The 20,965-nt window shown below is 32.9% G+C and overlaps 2 protein-coding genes across 3 annotated transcripts; one reads left to right on the plus strand and one right to left on the minus strand.

Annotated features, from left to right (window-relative positions):
* The first annotated feature begins 7,188 nt into the window (after positions 1 to 7,188).
* LOC113715993 (uncharacterized) lies at positions 7,189 to 9,435 on the plus strand. The gene is made up of 3 exons (XM_027240295.1): positions 7,189 to 7,744; positions 7,908 to 8,305; positions 9,259 to 9,435. The coding sequence occupies exons 1-3, from the start codon at positions 7,189 to 7,191 to the stop codon at positions 9,433 to 9,435; spliced, it is 1,131 nt and encodes a 376-aa protein (XP_027096096.1).
* Positions 9,436 to 13,246: 3,811 nt separating this feature from the next.
* Positions 13,247 to 20,674, minus strand: LOC113715994 (putative disease resistance protein At1g50180). Of its 2 annotated transcripts, none has more exons than XM_072071352.1 (4): positions 19,536 to 20,674; positions 15,882 to 18,144; positions 14,151 to 14,286; positions 13,247 to 13,561 (listed from the first exon to the last, which is right to left on the minus strand). In XM_072071352.1, exons 1-2 carry the CDS (start codon positions 19,840 to 19,842, stop codon positions 17,177 to 17,179), a joined length of 1,275 nt encoding a protein of 424 aa, XP_071927453.1. In that variant the 5' UTR covers positions 19,843 to 20,674; the 3' UTR covers positions 13,247 to 13,561; positions 14,151 to 14,286; positions 15,882 to 17,176. The 2 variants fall into 2 exon arrangements, with proteins under 2 accessions (XP_071927453.1, XP_071927452.1); XM_072071351.1 differs by having other exon boundaries at positions 14,146 to 14,286.
* Positions 20,675 to 20,965: the final 291 nt, after the last annotated feature.

Below are 20,965 nucleotides of genomic sequence, written 5' to 3' on the forward strand. Positions count from 1 at the left end.
GTTGTTGTCTATCCGAAACTAATAAACTATTTGCATGTTAAACTAATTAACTAATTAGCTACTTAACTAATTAACTACCTAATTATCTAATTAATTAATTAACTAATTAACTAATTTTTGTTTATCTAATTATCTAATTAACTAATTAACTAAAGTTGTTGTCTATCCGAAACTAACAAACTATTTGCATGTTAAACTAATTAACTAATTAACTAAAGCTGTTGTCTGTCCGAAACTAACAAACTATTTGCATGTTAAACTAATTAAATAATTAACTACTTAACTAATTAACTAACTAATTAATTAATTAACTAATTAACTAATTTCTGTTTATCTAATTAACTAATTAACTAAAGCTGTTGTCTATCCGAAACTAATAAACTATTTGTATGTTAAACTAATTAACTAATTAACTGCTTAACTAATTGACTAACTAATTATCTAATTAATTAATTAACTAATTAACTAATTTCTGTTTATCTAATTAACTAATTAACTAAAGCTATTGTCTGTCCGAAACTAACAAACTATTTGCATGTTAAACTAATTAACTGCTTAACTAATTAACTAATTAATTAACTAACTAATTAACAAACTATTTGCATGTTAAACTATATGCAGTACGCATTACCTATTTAAAGTATCGGCTCTTTATAGGTATTTTACTTTCAAACATTTAATTTATGATAAAAATATCAATATTTGTAAGTAAAATTCAAAAGTGTTACAAAAAATATCAGTATTCTTAATTTCAAACATTTAATTTATGGCCCTATGCCCCTCCCTTTTTGTAAGAATATTACTGTAATACTTTTTGAATTTTACTTACAAATATTGATGTTTTTATCATAATGTTTGAAAGTAAAATACCCATAAAGAGTCGATACTTTAAATAGGCAATGCGTACTGCATATAGTTTAACATGCAAATAGTTTGTTAGTTTCGGACAAACAATAGCTTTAGTTAATTAGTTAATTAGTTAATAATTAATCAAATAATTAGTTAATAGTTAATTAGTTTAACTATTAACTAATTAGATAATTAGTTAAGCAATTGTCAAGCATATAATAATTGTCAAGCAAGAAGAGGGCAAAATTGGAAGAAATTTCTTATCTCACTTCTATAAAAGCTGTCAGGGAGGTTTCTGCAACAAATTGTTACTGTTCAGGGGAGGTGAATGCAATTTCTAAACCTAGAGGGGAGGTTAGTGCAAATGTCAGAAATCTCAGGGGAGGTTTCTGCAATTATCCCTTTCTTTTATTCTTGGTACTCCAATGATCCTAATAGCGTCACAAAATCTTTTCAAAGATAACACGTTCAGAAGAAGACCTAATGTTTATTTTACGACTGAAGACAAGAAACTGATTTATCAAGACAAGAAAGTATGGACATATTATCGGTAAAGAGAGTCAACTTTTGCAGTTTTTTTTTTTTTTTTTTTTTGCCCCTTCTACAAAAAGGGCACAAATAAAAGAAAAGTTCTTTCGCTTTGCATGCAAACATCATCTCACATTGTTGCTAGTCCAATGCAAAAAATAACTAAATAAATAAAAAGTCAGATTGAAACTAAAATCTATAATCAAGTGTAGCTCTTTGTATACCTTAAATATTGTAAAATATTGAACTATTAACAACTAAGAAGCTTGACGTAACGCTTTGTTTGGATTGCATTTTTTTAAATTTTTATAGCAAAATTACTGTAGTGATTTGATATATGTGAAGTAAAAAGGTGATTAGAAAATGTGTTCACGAAAAACGTAGTAATTGCTGTCCAAACAAGGCCATGTGTGTTGCTAAATGATGTGAGACAAAATTGAAAGATTATTTTGTGAAATACTCTTGTCATGAAATATATCGAATGAAGGGAAAGAAAAGAATTAGAAATAAAAAAATGAAGTCATTTTCTCATCCTGTTTGTACTTTACTTGCATGGTCGTTGTGTTTTGTAAAGTTAATCATAATACACAGAGAACCCAATTGTTTTCCCAACTAGTCTACCTAAATCTTGTCTTAGATTTTACTCCGTTATTTAAACCCCAATCCAGCTGTTGTAGATACACACTCCCCAGCTCGAAGAGTCCCTTGCCCAGTCCAAGTTTTCAAGAAAGGATACTTCAAGTCAGAGTAAATTTAAAGTTAATTTGGGGGATTCAATACCGATGCCCCATTACGATTATTATTTTTTGGAGTTTTTCAGAAAAATACATTATAGTGATTTAATATATGTGAGATAAAAAGGTAGGTAAAAAATATATCTATAGAAAATATAAAAAGCTTGATAATCCTTCCATTCGGTGAGTCACTTTAAGAGAAAGTTCATTCATCTAAAAGACACTCGGGTGATGACTCCCTAGCCGTCGGAGTTAATTTCTGTATGGATTCCGGGGGCATTCACGAAACTAATTTGATCCTTGAGCACTATTTTTTTTTTTGTTATTATTCATTGTTTAATCATTAATGTCCAATGTGTGTTCTCTTTTTGCCAACGTGAATTAAGATTGCTTGACTTTCATATACTTGCCATTATACTTTGGTCATTTGTTTTTTTTTTTTTTTTTAAATTTCAAATTGGTAATCAGACTACCGTAACATCCCACCCCTTTCCATCTAATTTAATCCATTCGTAAATGGTTTTGTCAGTCGATGGTCTCATATTTAAAAAAAGTTTTGTTACTTTTACCTTAATAGTTTAGTAACATCATTAAATTAATTATCTACTTAAGGCTTATTTTTCAGCAAAATGAATTTTTCATATTTGTAAGCTAAAATAATTAACTTAAAAAATGATCCCCACCACGAATAATTTTCCTTTCCCACAACATTTTTTTTTTTTGCAACTTTTGTTTAGACACCCTGTTGGAAAAAGCTGCAACTGATAAGTGTGACTCCATGACATTTGTAAAAAGTTTTTCGGAGTTTAGCCTTACTTTGCAGTTTGCCAGCGAATCAGGCAAATGCTTAAGCTATTAATTAATTTCTACCCCTTTATCTACCAAAAAAAACAAAGTGAATCAGTGAGTTAAAGAATGCGTAGGAAACTAGGGCTGCAAATGAACCGAGTCACAAGCGGCTCGAGTCAAAGCTCGACCCGAGTTCGGTCAATATCGAACTCGAGTCGAGCTCGAACTGGCGAAATCGAACTCGAGATCGAGTTCGAGTTCAAAATATTAAGCTCGTTAGGCTTGCGAGCACGAGTATATATATATATATATATATTATTTTTAAATTTACTATATATATTTTTTATTTTAATAGTAAAATTACATTTATATCCCTAATATTTTATTATTTATTAAGAAAAATAATTATTTGTTATTTTTATTAGATTAATTTCTAGAAACTCGAGATAACGAGCTGCTTGCGAGCTAGAAATCGAGCTACATTACGAGCTGACAATTCGAGCAGCTCGCGAGTCAGAAATCGAGTTACAGCTCGCGAGCCTTGTCGAGCCGAGGTCGAGCCTAGCTTTTCCTTGATCGAGTCAAGCTCGATCTCAATTTTTTTGGTTCGTCGAGCTCGAGTTCAAACTCGAACCCATCTATTATTAAGTCGAACTCGACTCGATAAATCTAAAACTCGCTCGACTCGATTCGTTTGCAACCTATAGGAAACAATAGGAGCATTTCTTCTTTCCTTGGTCCGATCTTTTAAAAGGGCCCAAGCCCAAGGAACAGCCGCGTCGTCCCTCCCAGGCGTTCTGCCGGCTGGATTGTGATTTCTTGCCAAGTCTAGGGGCAATTCGGTCTTATTGTGTTCTTTGTATTTTTGTTTCTTTGGTTAGTGGTTCCACTCCCATAGCTCTCCCAACAATTTGGTCGTGAGTTTTGAAAATTTAAAAAAATATGATGATGGCTAAGGACGAGTGTGCATATTTTTGGGGCAGGCAAAGAAAGTGAGGGTATTTTTTTGTTATTTGTTTCTCTACATTAGTTTATATATTAATAATATAAATATGGTCCGAGACAATTCTGTATTAATATAAACATGGTCTGATAAAAGATTCTAAAATAAATATGGACATAGTTTGGTGAAAAATTCTAAAATAAAATTTTCTCTAAATTTGTTTCCATCTTTGATTTCCCTCTTTTTCTTCTTTATTCAAATTAGTTTAACGTTTGAATGGCTATGATGTGATAAAAAAAAATGGCAACAAGAATCCTGCTTCAAAATTCATTTTACATCCCTAGCTTTTCTCCTTCCCTTCTTTATTCAAATTTAATTTATTGTTTGACCAACCACAATGTCCCCACAAAATCCCAGCACGATTTTTTTTCCCAAATTTGTAAATTTTATTCCGCATATTTTCTATTGATATTAAAAGAAAAATAAAGGATCTCTTGATTAGAAACTTATTTAATGCTTTCTAGACAAATCCACTATTATTGTTTGTGTACATTATTTATTTATTACTTAATTTTAGTAGTATAATAATAATAATATATTCTGTATTGGATATGGTAAGCTCCAATTGAGTGGACATGACATGATTAAAAAAAAAACAGCTTCTCATAGATTTTACTCCAGATTTCTCTAGATTTCGAATTTTTTCCTTTTTTTTTCCTTTGAATTTAGTTAAACATTTTAGTGTTAATTATGCTTCGAATTTCTCTTTATTCCTCACAAATACATTAACTCTTTTGTATTGGATATGGTAAGCTCCAGTTGAATAGAAAGGGCATGATTTAAAAAAAGCATTTTATATATTTTACTCCACATTTTTTGCATTTTAGATTTTTCCTTTTTTTGTTTAAATTTAGTGAGATATTTTGGTGCCATTACACACCGAATCCCTATGTATTCAGATTTCTTTGCATTGCATATTTTTTCCTTTCTTCTTTAGATTTAGTGAAATATTTTAGTCCCAATCCCGGTCCAAATTTCTCTCTGTTCCTGAGAAAAACCTCCACTATTTAAAAGAGCAGAAGGCTTAATGAATAATTGAAGCGTCGTCTTCTACTGGTTTTTTGGTGATTTCTTACAAACGCTATGGTTTTTGTGTTTGTCTGTCTCGCCTTATTACGCTAATTTAGCCACCATTTTTTTAATGCTTTGTTGCTTGCTGACTACTGTATGATTAACATTTTTTTTCGATTTTGTCCCATTCTTATTGGATGTTGTGGGAGATTCTTACGTGTTATTACATGAGAGAAAATGATTATTAGAGCAAAAATTGATAAAATCCCATGCTTGTTCTGCCAGGTTTTTAGCAATTAATTGAGCATTTTGTGGTAAATTTTGTCTAATATGGATGCTACATTTGATGCTCTTTGGACTCTTACTTTTTTTTTTTTGGTCAAATAACTCTTATTTTGTTTTTGCAACATTCGTACTCTTTTGACTCCTTAGTTTAAAAAAAAAAAAAAAAAAAAGCACGTAGGCCTACGTTTCCATCATACAATAGTCAATGTACTCCATGCTAAATGTGCTTGGACCAGTTTTCGAGATGAATTTTGGTCCACTAAATCTCCTTATATCCTAATTAATATTTTTTTTTGTTCATGTCTCCAATAAGATTCCAAATTCATTTACCCCTAACGAATTTCATTACTATTTTTTTATTTACCTAATCAAAAACCTTTCCTCCATCTTTATTGCTCTCACTCTGTCCTTCTACTCTTCTGGTTTTTTTCTCCCTGGTTAGTCATCCTTCACACTCTTTTAATGCTCATTTATCTGTTTCATGTCCAGCCTTTGATGCTTTCCTTGTACTTATGTATTTATTTTCATGTTTTGCCTCCTTTGCTCATGCAATTTTAGCACACTGCTCATCGAAATCATCATTCAATCATTTTTTTTTAAATTTCACCATATTACACATTGTGTAAAACTTATTGTCAGATACAAGAAGATCAATACCACACATACTTTTTATGCTACAGAGTTTTAATATATATATATATATATATATTCCATAAGTATAAATATGTGTGTGTGTGCATGCTGTTTCAGAGGATTATGATTATTTCTATACAAATAAATGTATACCATATCTACACCTCTTGGTAAGCATACATGCATGTAGACCAACTTTAAAATTTTAGTCAATTTTCTATTTTTATCCATTTATTTTTTTATGGTTGTATTTATAGGTAATAAAGATATTGTGTTTTTTTTTTTGTTTGCTACATTTTTGGCCTAATGTATTTACTAACCATAATGATGCTTTTTGTATTAACTTATACAAAAATCTATCAATATTCAAACATTTTATGGAATTTTCATCTTTTTAGTCTTTCATCATTTAAAAACTTAGACAAGTATTTTATGAATCATGTATTTTAATAAGTTGACATATTAATTTCTTTTCAATCTTTTTTTGCTTAGAATAATTATTTTCATAGTTAACGTATTAATCTTTTTGCCAACAAATTATGAAAAACTCACGAGCAAACCTACGTGAAGAGCAGGGGAACCAACTAGCATTTGGTAAAGAGGCTTGATAACTTGTTTTTTTTTCCTTTAACAAGATTAAAAGGAACATAAAGTAATCGAAGTAATAAATAATACTATAAATAAACTCACAAATAATATGTAGGAAAACAAATCAAGCTATTTTTCCTAATTTGTTTTGGTATCTTATTTGTTTAGTTTCCATATTAGATTAGGAAATCTCCAGTCAGTTTCCAAATAAGTTTTGGTTTACAATTGTATTTGCTTTAGGAAATTTTGGAGTCTATAAATACTAACAATCTAGTAGGTTATTGGTGTGGAGAGTTGAGTTGAGTCTAAAGATTAGACTTAAGAGAAAATCTCATAGTTGAGATTTGTGAGTTGTCATGAGCAAAAGATTATGACTTAATATTTGTTTTGAGTTAAATAAATTATTGAGTGTTTGTTCTCCTCCTCTTCCCATATATTTTTTATATGTGTTAGAATTACTTTCACTGTGTGCACGGAGATTTTTCGTGCCAACAAGTGGTATTAGAGCTCTAAGTTTTAATCCTAGGGCTTGGAGCTTGTTCGTAAAATTAAAGTATGGATCCGCATTATTTGCACAATTGTCACGTTCTTATCTTCGATAGTAAAAACGATTTTGAGGCTTAGAGGTTGATGATGAAGAATTTTTTCCAAAATATTGGAGTTTGGAATATTGTCGAAACAAGATATACGGAACTGGTAGCAGGTATGAAATTATCAAGCGATGCAGTTAAAGAATTAGAGAGAAATAGATAGTTGGATTGCAAGGCAATGTACTATCTCAACACTCAAGTCCAATTGCATGTTGCAAAAAAATTTATACATTCAAAGTCGGCAAAAGAGGCTTGGACAATTTTAGTGAACTCAAATCGAGGTGCTGCTAATGTGAGAAAAATCAAATTGCAGGAACTTAGGAGACAATTTGAGTTGGCCCAGATGAAATCCATGGAGTCAATTAAAGATTTTATTGGTACAATTAAAGAAATTGTCAATGATATGGTGTCCAATGGTGAGAATTTGAAAGAGGTTAGAGTTGTTGAAAAAGTTCTGAGATCTCTAACTGCCAAATTTCACACCAAGAAGATGGTCCTTGAAGCCACAAAGGACCTTGACAATTTGTCACTGGTTGAATTGGAAGGTGAATTGCTGACATATGAGATGTTCTTGAATCAGCAGCCATTGGATACAGTAGAGGAGGTGATACAAGCCAAGGTGGATAACTTAAAAGGAAAAGAGGAGGTGAATCATATGGATACAAATCAAAGGAACCAGAACCTTAGAGGTAGAGGATGTGGAGGTAGAGGTAACTTTCATGGTCATGGAAGAGGTAATTATTCTTACCAACTCAGAACTAATTCTAACAGGGATCAATAAAAACAATCAACAGCAAAGTCAAAGAAATAATTTTCAAAGGCATGATAGATCTAATGTCCAATATTATAATTGTGGTAAAATTGGTCATTATCAGAATGAATGTTGGTCCAATAAAGAGTTGCATGCTAAAGTGGCTGAAAATAGTAGTGATAGAGAGGAGACCTTGTTGCTTTCTAGTTCTATAGCTGGAGAGTCTATGAAGAATGATTGGTTTATTGATTCTGGTTGTAGTAATCATATGTATGATAAAAAGGAGATGTTTTCTAACCTAGATGAATCTTTTCATGCATTTGTGAGATTTGGAAACAATGAAAAAGTGTCTGATCTTAGAAAGGGAAAAATCAGAATTATTTTGCAAGATGGGTCTTCGAATTTTAGTTTTGATGTTTTGTATGTGCCAAGTTTATATTATAATTTGTTGAGTTTGGGACAACTATCTGAGAAAGGTTATGATCTGCATTTTAAATATGGTAAAGGCACCATAAGTGATGAAAAATTGGGATTAATTGCCAAGGTAAAGATAAACCGTAGTCGTTTGTGGCCTCTTTCTCTTAACTGTGGCGATTTACCTTACTTTAATTCCATGGCTTGTGATGATTCTTGGTTATGGCATATGCATTTTGGGCATTTGAATTTTGGGAGTTTGAAATTTCTTGCAAAAAAAGAAATTAGTTATTGGGTTCTGTTGAGTTTCCTGATAAGAAAAGTGAGTCTTGTATTTTGGGAAAGAAGCACAAGGATCCTTTTCCAAAAGGCAAGGCTTGGAGGGCTAATCAACCACTTGAACTGATTTATTCAGATTTATGCTCAGTTGAAGTTCCTTCCAATAGTGGTAGTAAATATTTTATTACCTTTATTGATGATTTCAGCAAGAAGACATGGGTGTATTTTCTGAGAAATAAATCTGATGCATGTGATATTTTTAAAAAATTCAAATATTATGTAGAGAAGCAGAGTGACTATTTTATTAAAACTTTGAGAACTAATAGAGGCACTGAGTATCTTATTTATGATGACTACTTGGTGGAAGTGGTATAAAACATCAATTGACAGTTAGATATACACCTCAGCAAAATGGCATGGCTGAAAGGAAGAATAGGACTGTGATGGACATGGTGAGGTCTATGATGCACTCCAAACGTATTGCTAAATCCTTTTGGGCAGAAGCAGTATCTTGTGCTATTTATGTTTTGAACAAGTGCCCTGCTAGATGCAATTTTGGGAAGACCCCACAAGAAGTTTGGACTAGTATGAAACTGGATATTTCTCACTTCAAGGTTTTTGGATGTCTTGCGTATGCGCATATTCTAGATCATTTGAGGAAGAAATTGGATGATAAGGCAGAGAAGTGTATTTTTATTAGATATAGTCATGAGACTAAAGGATATAAGTAATTCAATCCAAACTCAGGAAAGGTGATTGTTAGCAAAGATGTGACTTTTGATGAAACATGGAGCTTGGGATTAGTCTAAACAAGATCCTGAGACATTGCTAAAGTACTCATCCATTTCTCCCATTATGGGACCGAGCGCTGATAAGCAAGCAGTGGAGCAAGTTGTGCAGCCTCATGGTGATCCCTCACCTTCCACTATTCAGGCTAAGACATCCAGCCGACCACAGAGAGAACGTTGCATGCCAGCCTGATTTGATGATTATGCTATGGTAAAGATAATGATTTAACTGATGAAGAGATTGTCAATTTTGCTCTTTTTGCAGATTGTGAGCTTGTCTCATTTGAAGAAGTAGCAAAAAATGATCGTTGGGTTCGTGCAATGGACGAAAAAATTCATGCCATTGAAAAAAAAAGATGCATGAGAATTAACCACTATCCCACTTGAAAAAAAACCAATTGGAGTGAAATGGGTATATAAGATCAAATATAAGCCAATAGGAGAGATGGATCGCTTCATTTGGGAGTTCAATACCAATATTCGTTAGAATAACTATTTTTTGGAGTTTTTTAAGAAAAATATACTATAGTAATTTAATATATATGAGATAAAAAATGATTAAAAAATATATTTGTAAAAAATGTATAAAGTTTGATTATCCTTCCACTTCATCGATCACTTCAAGAAAAAGTTTATTCGCTTAAAAGATACTCAGACGATGACTCTATAGCTATCAAAGTTAATTTCTATATGGATTCTAGGGGCACACATGAAACTAATTCGAGCCTTGAGCAATGTTTTATGTTATTATTCATTGTTTAATCATGATTCTGGTAGGGATCATTTTTTAAGTTAATTGTTTTAGCTTACAAATATGAAAATTTTATTTCGATGAAAATAAACCTTAATTAGATAATTAATTTAATGATGTTACTAAACTATTAAGGTAAAAGTAACTAAACTTTTTTCAAATATGAGACTATCGATTGACAAAGCCATTTGCGAATGGATTAAATTAGATGGAATGGGTGGGATGTTATGGTAGTCTGATTACCAATTTGAAATTAAAAAAAAAAAAATCAATGACCAAAGTATAATGGCGAGTATATGAAAGTCAAGCAACCTTAATTCACGTTGGAAAAGAGAGAACACACATTGGACATTCATGAACTTTGAAGTAAGTTTAAGGGCGCACTAAGAATCTCTTCAAGAGAACAGTTTAAGGTAAGTGGTACTTACCCCCTTTTTTTTGAAATGTTATATATGAATTTCCTCAATTAAATGCTTTATTTTGATATATGTAAAATGGATCATATATGCCTATTTGAAATATTTTGCTATGCAATGTTTTATGAAATGAGTGATATATTTTCATGAAATGAAAAAAATGTGCATATGATTTGTGAAATAATTTTATGTTACAGAAAGCTCTAAATGGTCTAAAATAGACAGTAGGGGCTATAATTCTAACATGTTATGTTATGTTAGTCATGAGTAGAGGTGGCAAAATGGGTGACTTGGATGGGCTTGGGTTGGGTAAAATGGGTAATAGGTATAAGTGAGTCAACCCATTTATATCCATTTAATTAGATGGGTATAAATGGGCAAGTCAAAAAATGAATTGGGTAACCCAATTACCCATTTATTTTAACTTTTGTAAACTCTTTTAAATTCCTTTTTGCAAACTAAGTTATTAATTTATACAGCTTTTTGCACCCGTCATTAGTTTTGAATATTTACTTATAATGTTCAATAAGCCTAATTATCAATTTTTTTCTTATCCGTATTTTATGTCGCAAAATTACATGCTATTTAATAATTGAATAATAAGAATATAAAATTTTGAACTAAGTACTATAAAAGCTAACATAAAAACTTAATACAAAAATTTTGAGCTGCTAACATTTTTTTCATATATAAATTTAAAATTTCATTTTGGAAAGATCGGAAAAAAGGTTAAAACTTATCATAAATTGGTAATACTAAAAAATGAGCAAGTTAACAAACTAAGAGAAACTAAAATGATAAGATAAAACCAACAAATAATAATAATAATGAAATAAAAGTAGTTAACATCATGACAAAATGAAAAATCTGAAAAAAAAAATAGGTGGAGCAAGAGAGAAGACTTGGGAAGAGACAATTTTAAATGGGTTAATTGAATTTGATGGGTTACCCAATAATACCCATTTAATAAATGGGTTAAATGGGTATTATTGGGTAACCCATTTATACCCATATGCAAAAATTCAAGATACCCATACCCATTTATTCGTGGGCGGGTACGGATAAATTTAATTAAATGGGTTGATTTGCCACCTCTAGTCATGAGAACCGGTATAGATTCTAACTGATTGACTTATGTTATGTTATGTGATCAAGGGGTAATCGCAAAACCTTGTGATCGCCCTCTTAAAAGGGGTTCAATCTTTAGGCTAACTATTCAGAAACTGAATATTGTATATACTTGTTTACGAGATATATTTATGAAATGAGATGACATGATTGATAAGCTTTATGACTTACAATTATGTTCAATGAATACAATCATGTCATATTATATGTGTTTCTATGCCATGTTCGGGGGTGGCCACCATTAGAACCTGTGGGATTAAGTATCACGTCGGATCGAGGCCACTTATGTGCATACCATTGACCTTCAATGAAATATATATATATGAAATAGGCTGACAAATATTTTTAATTAATGTATGCATGTGATATGGTATGACTGAATTTGCAAATGTATATAATATGTATATAGCTACATGATTCGATAGGGGAGTAAGTACTATCTGCTAGGCATTCGTCACTCAACCCACGTCTTTTTATTTTTAGTTCAAGAAAGTCAGCTCGTGTACATTTAGCAGATAAGTGAGAGAGGTAAATAGATAAATATTTAAATTTTAGGAAGTTAAAGTAATGCATTTTGTAGATGCAATTTAGTGAAGTATATGTATTTAATTGATATTTGTAAGATTTAAACTTTAGTCAAATTTTGTAAGTTATGATCATAATGTCTTGTATTTATGAGAGTAAAGTCTCATAGATAAAGCATGCCACTTTGCAAATCCAATATAGGGATCGAATTTAGGGCGTGACAATATTTAATTAAGTTGGCGATTTGATTGAGGTCCTCAAGATTGTGATACAGTGTTCCTCTAAAAGAACTAATTCATCGAGTTGGATAAGTCTCTAGAATTGTAAGACCTGTCATCGAATGAGTCAAGCATCTCCAACTGCTTGCCCAACCCATTTACCAAAGCTTAGGGCTAGAGAAAGAGCTCAGGAGATGAAAGATATCTCAAATGTCCCAAGTTGGGTATTTTTCTGAAACATTGACTATCAGTTAAATCAAGTGGGAAGGCCGAAAGAGGAGGATGGTAGGGGATGTAGGAAGTGTTATTGATGTGTAGAACAGAGAGAGAGAAGCTTTAAATAAAAAAAGGTGTTAGAAAGATTTAAATAAAAAAAAGAGAAAAGATTTAAATTCAAAGAAAATTTCTAACTGTATAGGAAGTTTAAAGAAATAAACAAAATTTAAGCAAAATGAAAAAGGAGGAAGAAAGTCATTTGTTGATACAAGAAAAAGGCACAAAAAAAAAAAAAAACAAACTGATTTGATTTGATTTGTCTACATGCATGTAGCTGTTTATTGTCCTTTATTGAAAAGTAGTGATAGATTTCAAATTCAATACGAGTAAAAGCTGTGAATTGCAAAAAAAGGGATGGAATCAAGAAACTTGCATTGGGTTGTGGTCGAATTGCTCTTTTCCGGGAGAATGATGGGTCTTATTAGGAAAAGTTTAGATTGGTTATGGTAATGTTTCTTAAAATACTAGAGAACAATGTGGCGGTGTCTAAATCCAATGTTCGAACACAATTAGTTTTCCGTTTGGCCAACCCAAGGATGTTTCTTAGTTTGGTATTGTATTTATTTAGATGATCATCTTATTTTTAATTAAAGTTAATAAAAAAAGTTGAGGGAATTGGGAAAGTTTCCTTATTAATTTAACCCCCTCTTCTTAAGAACACAAGAACATAGATGCCCTCCTCCAGCTGCATTGGTGAAACTTGCAGTGAATCTAGCTCTATGCCAACAGCTTGTGAGCACAAGAAAAGTTTCAGCAGCTAAACAAAGTGAGACTAACCAAACCAAAAGCTAAAAATAGTCACACATTATCTCCTTGTTAATCAAACACTAAAGTGAAGGATCAAATAATAGCTAAGTAAAGATGCTCGCAATACATACAAATGCTAGCTACACAAGAAGACCTAACCAGCTTGCAATCTTGTTGGCCCATAACGGTCATGCTGGTTTCAGATCTTTTGGAGGCCCATAACAGCTGCTATGTGCAAAAAAACTTGTGACACAGAAACTGCAACATGCAAATGAAAGATGGTGCAAGATTTTAGGCAAGAGTTTTCAATACAGAAAATTGGTAATAGAGGCAAGTATTGTTCTCTTAAGAAACCGGAGGCTCAGAATTTCCTGCATTGAATCTTAATAGTTTAACAAATGTTTCAGAGTTTTAATTAACTTTCTTTGGTGCCTAACTTAATCATTCGTCATTAGAACACAGTACTCTGCCCCTTTTACCTTTTCTGGGACAATTAGCAGAGAAAATTTTCATATAAATGTACAGACTAACATAGTGCCAGCTTTTACACACAAAAAAAAACCACAAAAATGAACAAACTTTAATTTCAGAACAATAGAAGAGTGGGCCAAATCACATATTTGTGAATCAAAAGACATCACAGATTGAATTTTGAAACCTGAACTCTATAATTCCACTTCAAATCACATTAAATTTTTTAAAAAAAGTGAAAACACCGTAAGCATCCATGTTACAAATCAATTATTCCAAGTTTTTCAATTAATATCCTTCCATGCGTTAAAATTTCCGTATAAATTAAAAATTGCAGGAAAAAAGAAAAGAGATTCAGTAAGTTTAATTACCTCACATTTGAATCGGATGAGATCAGGGAAAGCCAGGAGATTCAGTGTAGAATTTTCTTAAGACAAGACCCAGGGCTTCGTTAAACAGGATTGCTTGGACAAACAGTTCCTACTTGATAACCTATTATTCCTTCAACCCATCTGCACAACGACAAGAAAATGAAGAGAAATAACCACAAAAAGCTGATGCAAAAGTGAAAACTCTGAGAAAGACAAGAAAAAGATTAAGCAGAAGGACAATATATAAATAGCCACAGAATTGAGCTAAATCTGCTATTAAATCTTGCAAAATTTCTTCACCTTTTGGAAGTGGATCTATTTTTTCATGAAACAGGGGAATGACAACAAAAGTGTGTTGTCATAGCCAAAAAATTAGATGATTTTTAGTGATTTTAGTGATTTTTCTTGTAACAAAAATACGTGTTTTATTAATGACAATAACACAAGTCCTCACCAAAAAATTAACATTATGGGATAATAAGCACTATTGTCATTAAATTTAATTTATTTATGACAAAATTAGATGTTGTCACGAGGTGTTGTCATTTAAATTTGAGGCTAAACAGCAAAACAAATCTGACTTCACGGCAAATATATGGATTGCATGGTTTGTAATTTAAAAATTAAAAGGAAACAAGATGATAAACAAATATAAACAGGACAAGCAAATCAAACAAATGTAAAGTCTGCCAACTAAACTTATAAATTTATAACCAATAAAAAAAATTGTCTTGCATCTTTTCCTACTTAACTTATATATTTCATTCTATTCAATTGTAATTCTTTGGCATCTTATGTTTAACAATCCTTTATATATATATATATATATATATAGCTCTGTCCAATTAGTAATAAAAAATAATAATCTTAAAATTTTTCTATAAATATCTATAGTAAATTCATTCATCTTTAAGAAAAAAATTGATAACATTGCTGCAAAAAAAGAAAAGTTACTAAACCAAAAAAAAAAAAAAAAATTTCCACCAACATTTTGTCCTCCCAATCCTCCACAGGCAGCACTTGCATGGGAAACAATTCTTAGTAACTGAGAATGGAATCAAAGTGCATCATCACTCAACAAACATGTCATATCATTTTGTACTACGAATTAAAGTAAATAGTATTTGATTGAATTACCACAAGCTCTGATTGTTGGTCTTGATATCAATAAGACTTGAAGGCAACACGAGGATTCTTTATCACCAAATCCTAAACAGATTTTAAGTTTAATCTAAAACAATTACATGGGAAGCACAAATAGTTTAAATAGTTATTAGGCATTTTTTAAGCCATGCAACATTTTTTTATGACTACATGATATGATGGTAACACATACTGATCTATTAAATTTAATTTATGAGAGAGTATGTCAACCCATTTCCAAAGACGAGGAAATAAGGAAAATATTTTGATTTCACTTACAATATGGAAGGCAATGCTTTCAAATATAAACTTACTTCCTCATCACCAAATTCCTTAATCAATCACGGAACAGGAATTACATTAGGTGATGTTTCAGATAAACAAAAATAAATATTTGGAAGATAAAACTAAAAAGAATCTCATAGAGCAAGTACTATGATCCCGTTTCTTCTGAAGAGGAAAAAAAGATTAAAAAAAGCACAATAGTCATTAAAAAAAAAAAGAAAATATTGAATGATGTTGGCGAAGCTTATCAAAATTGAGATTGGAACTAGATGCTAAGAAAAAGGGAATTCTAAGGAGAAAAAGAGTACCTGTGGGTGATCTTAACTGAAGGCACGTGGCTTATTTTACTATAATCTTCTCCTTGTTGACCATTCTCTCTAGTAACTCTGTTGTTGAATCCTTCAGGCATTTGCACAAGAGATACCTCTTTTAGGGTGGTTACATATCTCAACCCATCTGGAATCATTTCCAGTTCTTCACACGCCCCAATCCATAAACTTGAGAGCTTAGGCATGGCCCTTCTTCCACTGTCCACTGTTGTAAATTACACAAACGACGAAGCCCAAGATGTTTTAGTTTCGGAAATCCCATCGATTTGGCTCAAGTTCCAGTATTCTTAGCTTAGGCAGCTTCTCGAGTGTTGCCATTGGGTCTTCCTCAATTCTACTATAACGCAGCTTTAATTCAGTAAGTCCTGCAGGGTCAGGAATTGTATGGGATTCGTAATCCGGTAACTTCTTGCATAAACTATTCCTGATCTCTAATTCATGAATATGCCTACTAAACAACACCCTTGAAAGAACAGCCAAACTCCCGTTGCTATCATTCGAATTGTTGGAGTTGGTCCTGCCAAAATTACAGCTTCTGATTATAAGTGAGCTGATGCGCAAGTAGTCCAAGTTTGATATATGATTGATGATGTGTTCCAGGTCCTCAAGATTTTTATGCACTGTTGCTTCGAAAGATCTGAGATTCGACAATTTGCATACATCTTCAGGATAGCAAAATCTGTAGCTTCTTGCTCATTCTCGGCTTGAAAAGGCTTCGGGGCAATTAATCAATTCCCAAAAGAGTTGTTATCTTGCTCATTCTCGGCTTCCCTTATCTAGACATAGAGTTATTCAGCGAATAACTCAGTTCTCGTATAAACAGTTTCCTGTTAAATATCTTGGATGTCCCCTATATATTGGGACCTAGGCTTTGGAGGTCCCATGGCTAATCAAGATCTAAGCTTTGACCACTTTTGACCACTTCTAGCCGTTCAAGCGATTAGCCCTGTTCTAGCTCTACCATCCACCCCTATCATAATAGAAAGGGGTACTTTTGAGCTGATCTGTAACGGATCAAAGCGACCGTTAGTCGGGCTGATCTGTGATTGTTGGTCAAGGACAAGCCAGTTCCTGGCTTGCCTTAACTTAAATGGGCGGGCATTCGAGAAGTCAAAAAGTTTACTGAACAACTACTTAGATCTTGATTGATTTGGATGCAATGGAATTTGATTATCGAATGATTCAAGTATCTCCAGCTTCTTGCTCAACTGTAGCTTAGGCTGAGGGCCCAACCCCCAGTACGGAAGATAAAGATATCTCAAACGTTCCAATTTCTATAGGACGTTTGGTATTTTACAAGAATGATCACTACCAGATAAATCAAGAGTTTCCAAGTACTTTAAATTGCCCAAAGAATATGGCAAGTTTATACCCCGACCCATCAATCTCAAACATCTCAAATGGATAAGCTTACCGACATGTCCTAGAGGTGATTTGATATAACAACTTTGGGAGGCCATATTGAAGGATAAAATTGCCAAAACCCTAAGCATCTTCAAATTCTTGACTTGGGACATTATTCTCACCCCTAGAATAGGTAATTGTCCTTTGCCTGCCAACGGATCACACAGGAATGAGTGAAGATGCTTAGTTTGTTCTTTTGGTGGAAAGTTGTATTGAGAGATATCCTCTGAAAGCAAACGAAAGATTAAACCATACTGTGCTTCAGTTGTAGGTGGAGAATCTCGTGAAGGAGTTCGATCGACCAGCTTATACAAATTCTCCTCTTTTGCCTTGGCTAAGCACAGATCTCTCATAAGATCATGAAGCCGACATGACTCTAACTTTGTTACTGCATGCTTCCCCTCCTCATATGCTTTAATTTCAACCATGCATCTCATTGCTAATTCTTTCAAGTAACGCTCTGCGACATCCATCATCGTTTCTTGCTCCCTTCTATCATTCTCAAATATCATACCTTCTCCTATCCACATCTGATATAAACTCTCTGCTCTAATTTCGGAATCTTCCCTGAATTTACCCAAGTAAAGGAAGCATGGTTTTAGTTGCCAAGGGAGGTCATAATAACTGTAAGCTAAAGCCTTTTGCACCTCTCCTTCTTTTCCAATTTTTTCTCTCTTATCCAAATAGGATTTGATATTCTCATGCACTTCATTCCATTCCTTGAGGGTTTTTTTAGTTCTAAGAATTCCACCCAAAACCACCACGGCCAATGGAAGACCCCCACAGTGATTCAACATTTTCTTTCCTAACTCTTCCATCTTGCCCAAATCTTCACAACCTGTGTAGCATTACACAAACTGAATTAATATCAACGACGACGCATCTATCATTCATAAGCATCATATTATCATTCAACAACTATACAAAAAACTTGATAGTCTATTAATTGATAAGTCTCCCCATCCAAAGATTTGAGACCTATCAATAGTCTTGGAAAAAGGCTATCCTAAGCATAGTTCAAAGACTCGTCCGAGTCGGAATGGGGCTCTCCGTTCTGAGATGGGTCTGCTATTCATCAGAGACGCATGAACAGTGACTCATTCAGGCTCGGTCGACTCGTCCTGAGTCGACTCAGAGACTCAAAAAATTGCCACAATCATCCGAGTCATCCTGCTTCAACTAGGATCCCAGGACACAACAAGTTTTCTGGTATTCTAAAATCCATGAAGAGGCAACGATAATCAGTAAATAGCATGTCAAGAACATTGAAAATCCATGGACACTAATTAAGAAAATACAATAATAGATATATAAATAAAAATAAAAAGCATGAGATAGGTAAATAAAGAAACCGGGGAGAGGAAAGCTGAGAGGGAAAAGAAACCAAGAAAATTTGGACTTGGGAAGAAGGAATTGGGTTATGGCTGTGGTGTAGCATGAAACCGAGAAGAATGGGTCGGAAGTCCGGGAGCAAGACCCATTGAAACTTTGACTTTGACAGATCTATACTTTATTGCCAGTAAGGGGTCATAGTTTCATAGTTACTGTGATTATTCTTTTTGGTAAGAAGTTCTAAATTTCTTACTAAAAATTCAAAGGTAATTCCATGTTTCCTATTAATTTAGCCATTTCACTTTGAAATCCAAAACTTCTTAAATATTGTGTTCTGATCTTTAAATGTTTAGAATTCCTTATGAGCTCTTATTACTATTTTGGATAGACATACATATAAATATGTAGCACACTAAAAATATATTTACCCAATATTTACTGTGATCTGAAACATATAATGATTAGTGAAACATCAATTTAAAATCTTATACTAGTTAGCAATAAGGGTGAAAAATACAAAAATACAAAAACACATAATCTTTACTTCTTATTTTTTAAAACTAATAAAAATATACATGTATTTTATCGCAAATTTAAAACATTCATTTGTTTGGAAAGAATAGAAATTGAATTTTAAGAAGAATTACATATTTGTCTAATATTAAATATGGTCTCACTAATACAGTGACAATTTTGCCGCAACCGTTCCTTTGAACCATGACACTAAGAGACATGTTAGTTTTTTTCTTTTTTAAATCTACTGGATTGTATGAATCTGAAAATTTTAAAAAAAAAAAAAAGATCAAGCTGTTATTTTTCCATTGTAGTAATTCAATTGTCTATCGGTGGCCTTTTACATAAAATGAATTTAATGTGAATAAAGGAGAAAAATTTTACCGTCACCACTTCTCTCCCTCAATGATTTCACGCGTAGTAACTCCGATTTCTTTCGTAGCAACTCCCAACTTTCTTCTGGGGTCAAAAAATGCAGTTCATGGTGATAACCATTTGGACCAAAATGTGCTGCCACATCTCTATTACGAGTTGTGAGCAAAATTTTGGTTCCATGCTCCGAAACTGGGATTGCGCCTTTTAGGCAATCCCAAGCTTCTGTTGACCAAAGGTAGTCGAGGACTATCAAACATTTATTATCTTGCAAGTGCTGTTGAAGCTGCCTTGCTAGCCCATCCTGTTTGCTCTTCATTATCTGTTTTCTGTTTTCAGGAGTAAGCTTGAGTAGAATGCCTTGCAAGAGATCGTTTGGTTGCCATTGTTGTGACACACAAACCCATGCCGTAAATCGAAGCCACACTTATTTTGTGCTCTGCCACCTCACTCAGCAAATATTTAACTAGCACCTGAACATCATTAGGCAGTTCAACCACATCCTCGTCGGCCATAAAGGAGTAAGTGTGCCTTAACTGTTGCTGCCTGGATGTATCACTCGACTCTCCTTCCTCCGTTCTGATCATTACATGCCCATACTCGCCAAAATTTTTGGTGAGATTAGAGATCCTAGTTTTGAGGCTTTGAATCTCCACACCCAAATTGTGACGGGCATAACCTTCTGTGGCGATGCAAGCAATCCTCTTTAGCGTACTTGTAAAGCCTCCATTGCTTGTAATTGAAACCCTCAAGGCATAATCTTCAACCAAATCACTTGCTTCATAAGCAACAGCTCTAAACTCCGGAACCCACTGTTTTATACTGTCCCTTGCAGTCTGTTTCGTATCTGCGTATCTTAAGAACCTTTGTATCCGTTTGAGATCGTCATGAAGGAGTCTGACTTGCTCGCCAACGCCTTGTAGAAACTTCCTTCTTCAATAACCAATTTACCTATATTCTGCACTGCAGAGGATAGGATTGAGGATAGGCTTTCTTCCATTTTGGATGAGATTATGGTTTGACTCTGCAATGGATGGAATTCACTAGCAAAAGATGAGATGGTTTTACTCTTACATAGATAGGGAGCAATTTATCTTGACTCAGAGATTGACAAATATTAGTAGACCTTCACATATCTTGACGCTGAAGTGTGAAAAGTTTTATTCTGTATGCTATTGAATTTCTCCGTGTACAAAGCCTTTTGAAATAGGGATAATTTCACAAACCTCCTCTGAGATTTTTGATAATTATAGATAGATCTCTTCAAGTTTTAAAAACTATATATGCCTCCCCTATTTTATTATTTAATAACAATATAGGTCTAGTAAAATAGATTTTCTTACAAAAATCCTAAAATACCCTTTTGTACAGAACTAGGAAAGCAAAATATAGTATTCTCAATAATTTTCTTTTACACTTAGCACAAAATCAACAAGTCTAAT

The sequence above is a fragment of the Coffea arabica genome, chromosome 11c (genome assembly GCF_036785885.1).
Source record: "Coffea arabica cultivar ET-39 chromosome 11c, Coffea Arabica ET-39 HiFi, whole genome shotgun sequence".
NCBI lineage: Eukaryota > Viridiplantae > Streptophyta > Magnoliopsida > Gentianales > Rubiaceae > Coffea > Coffea arabica.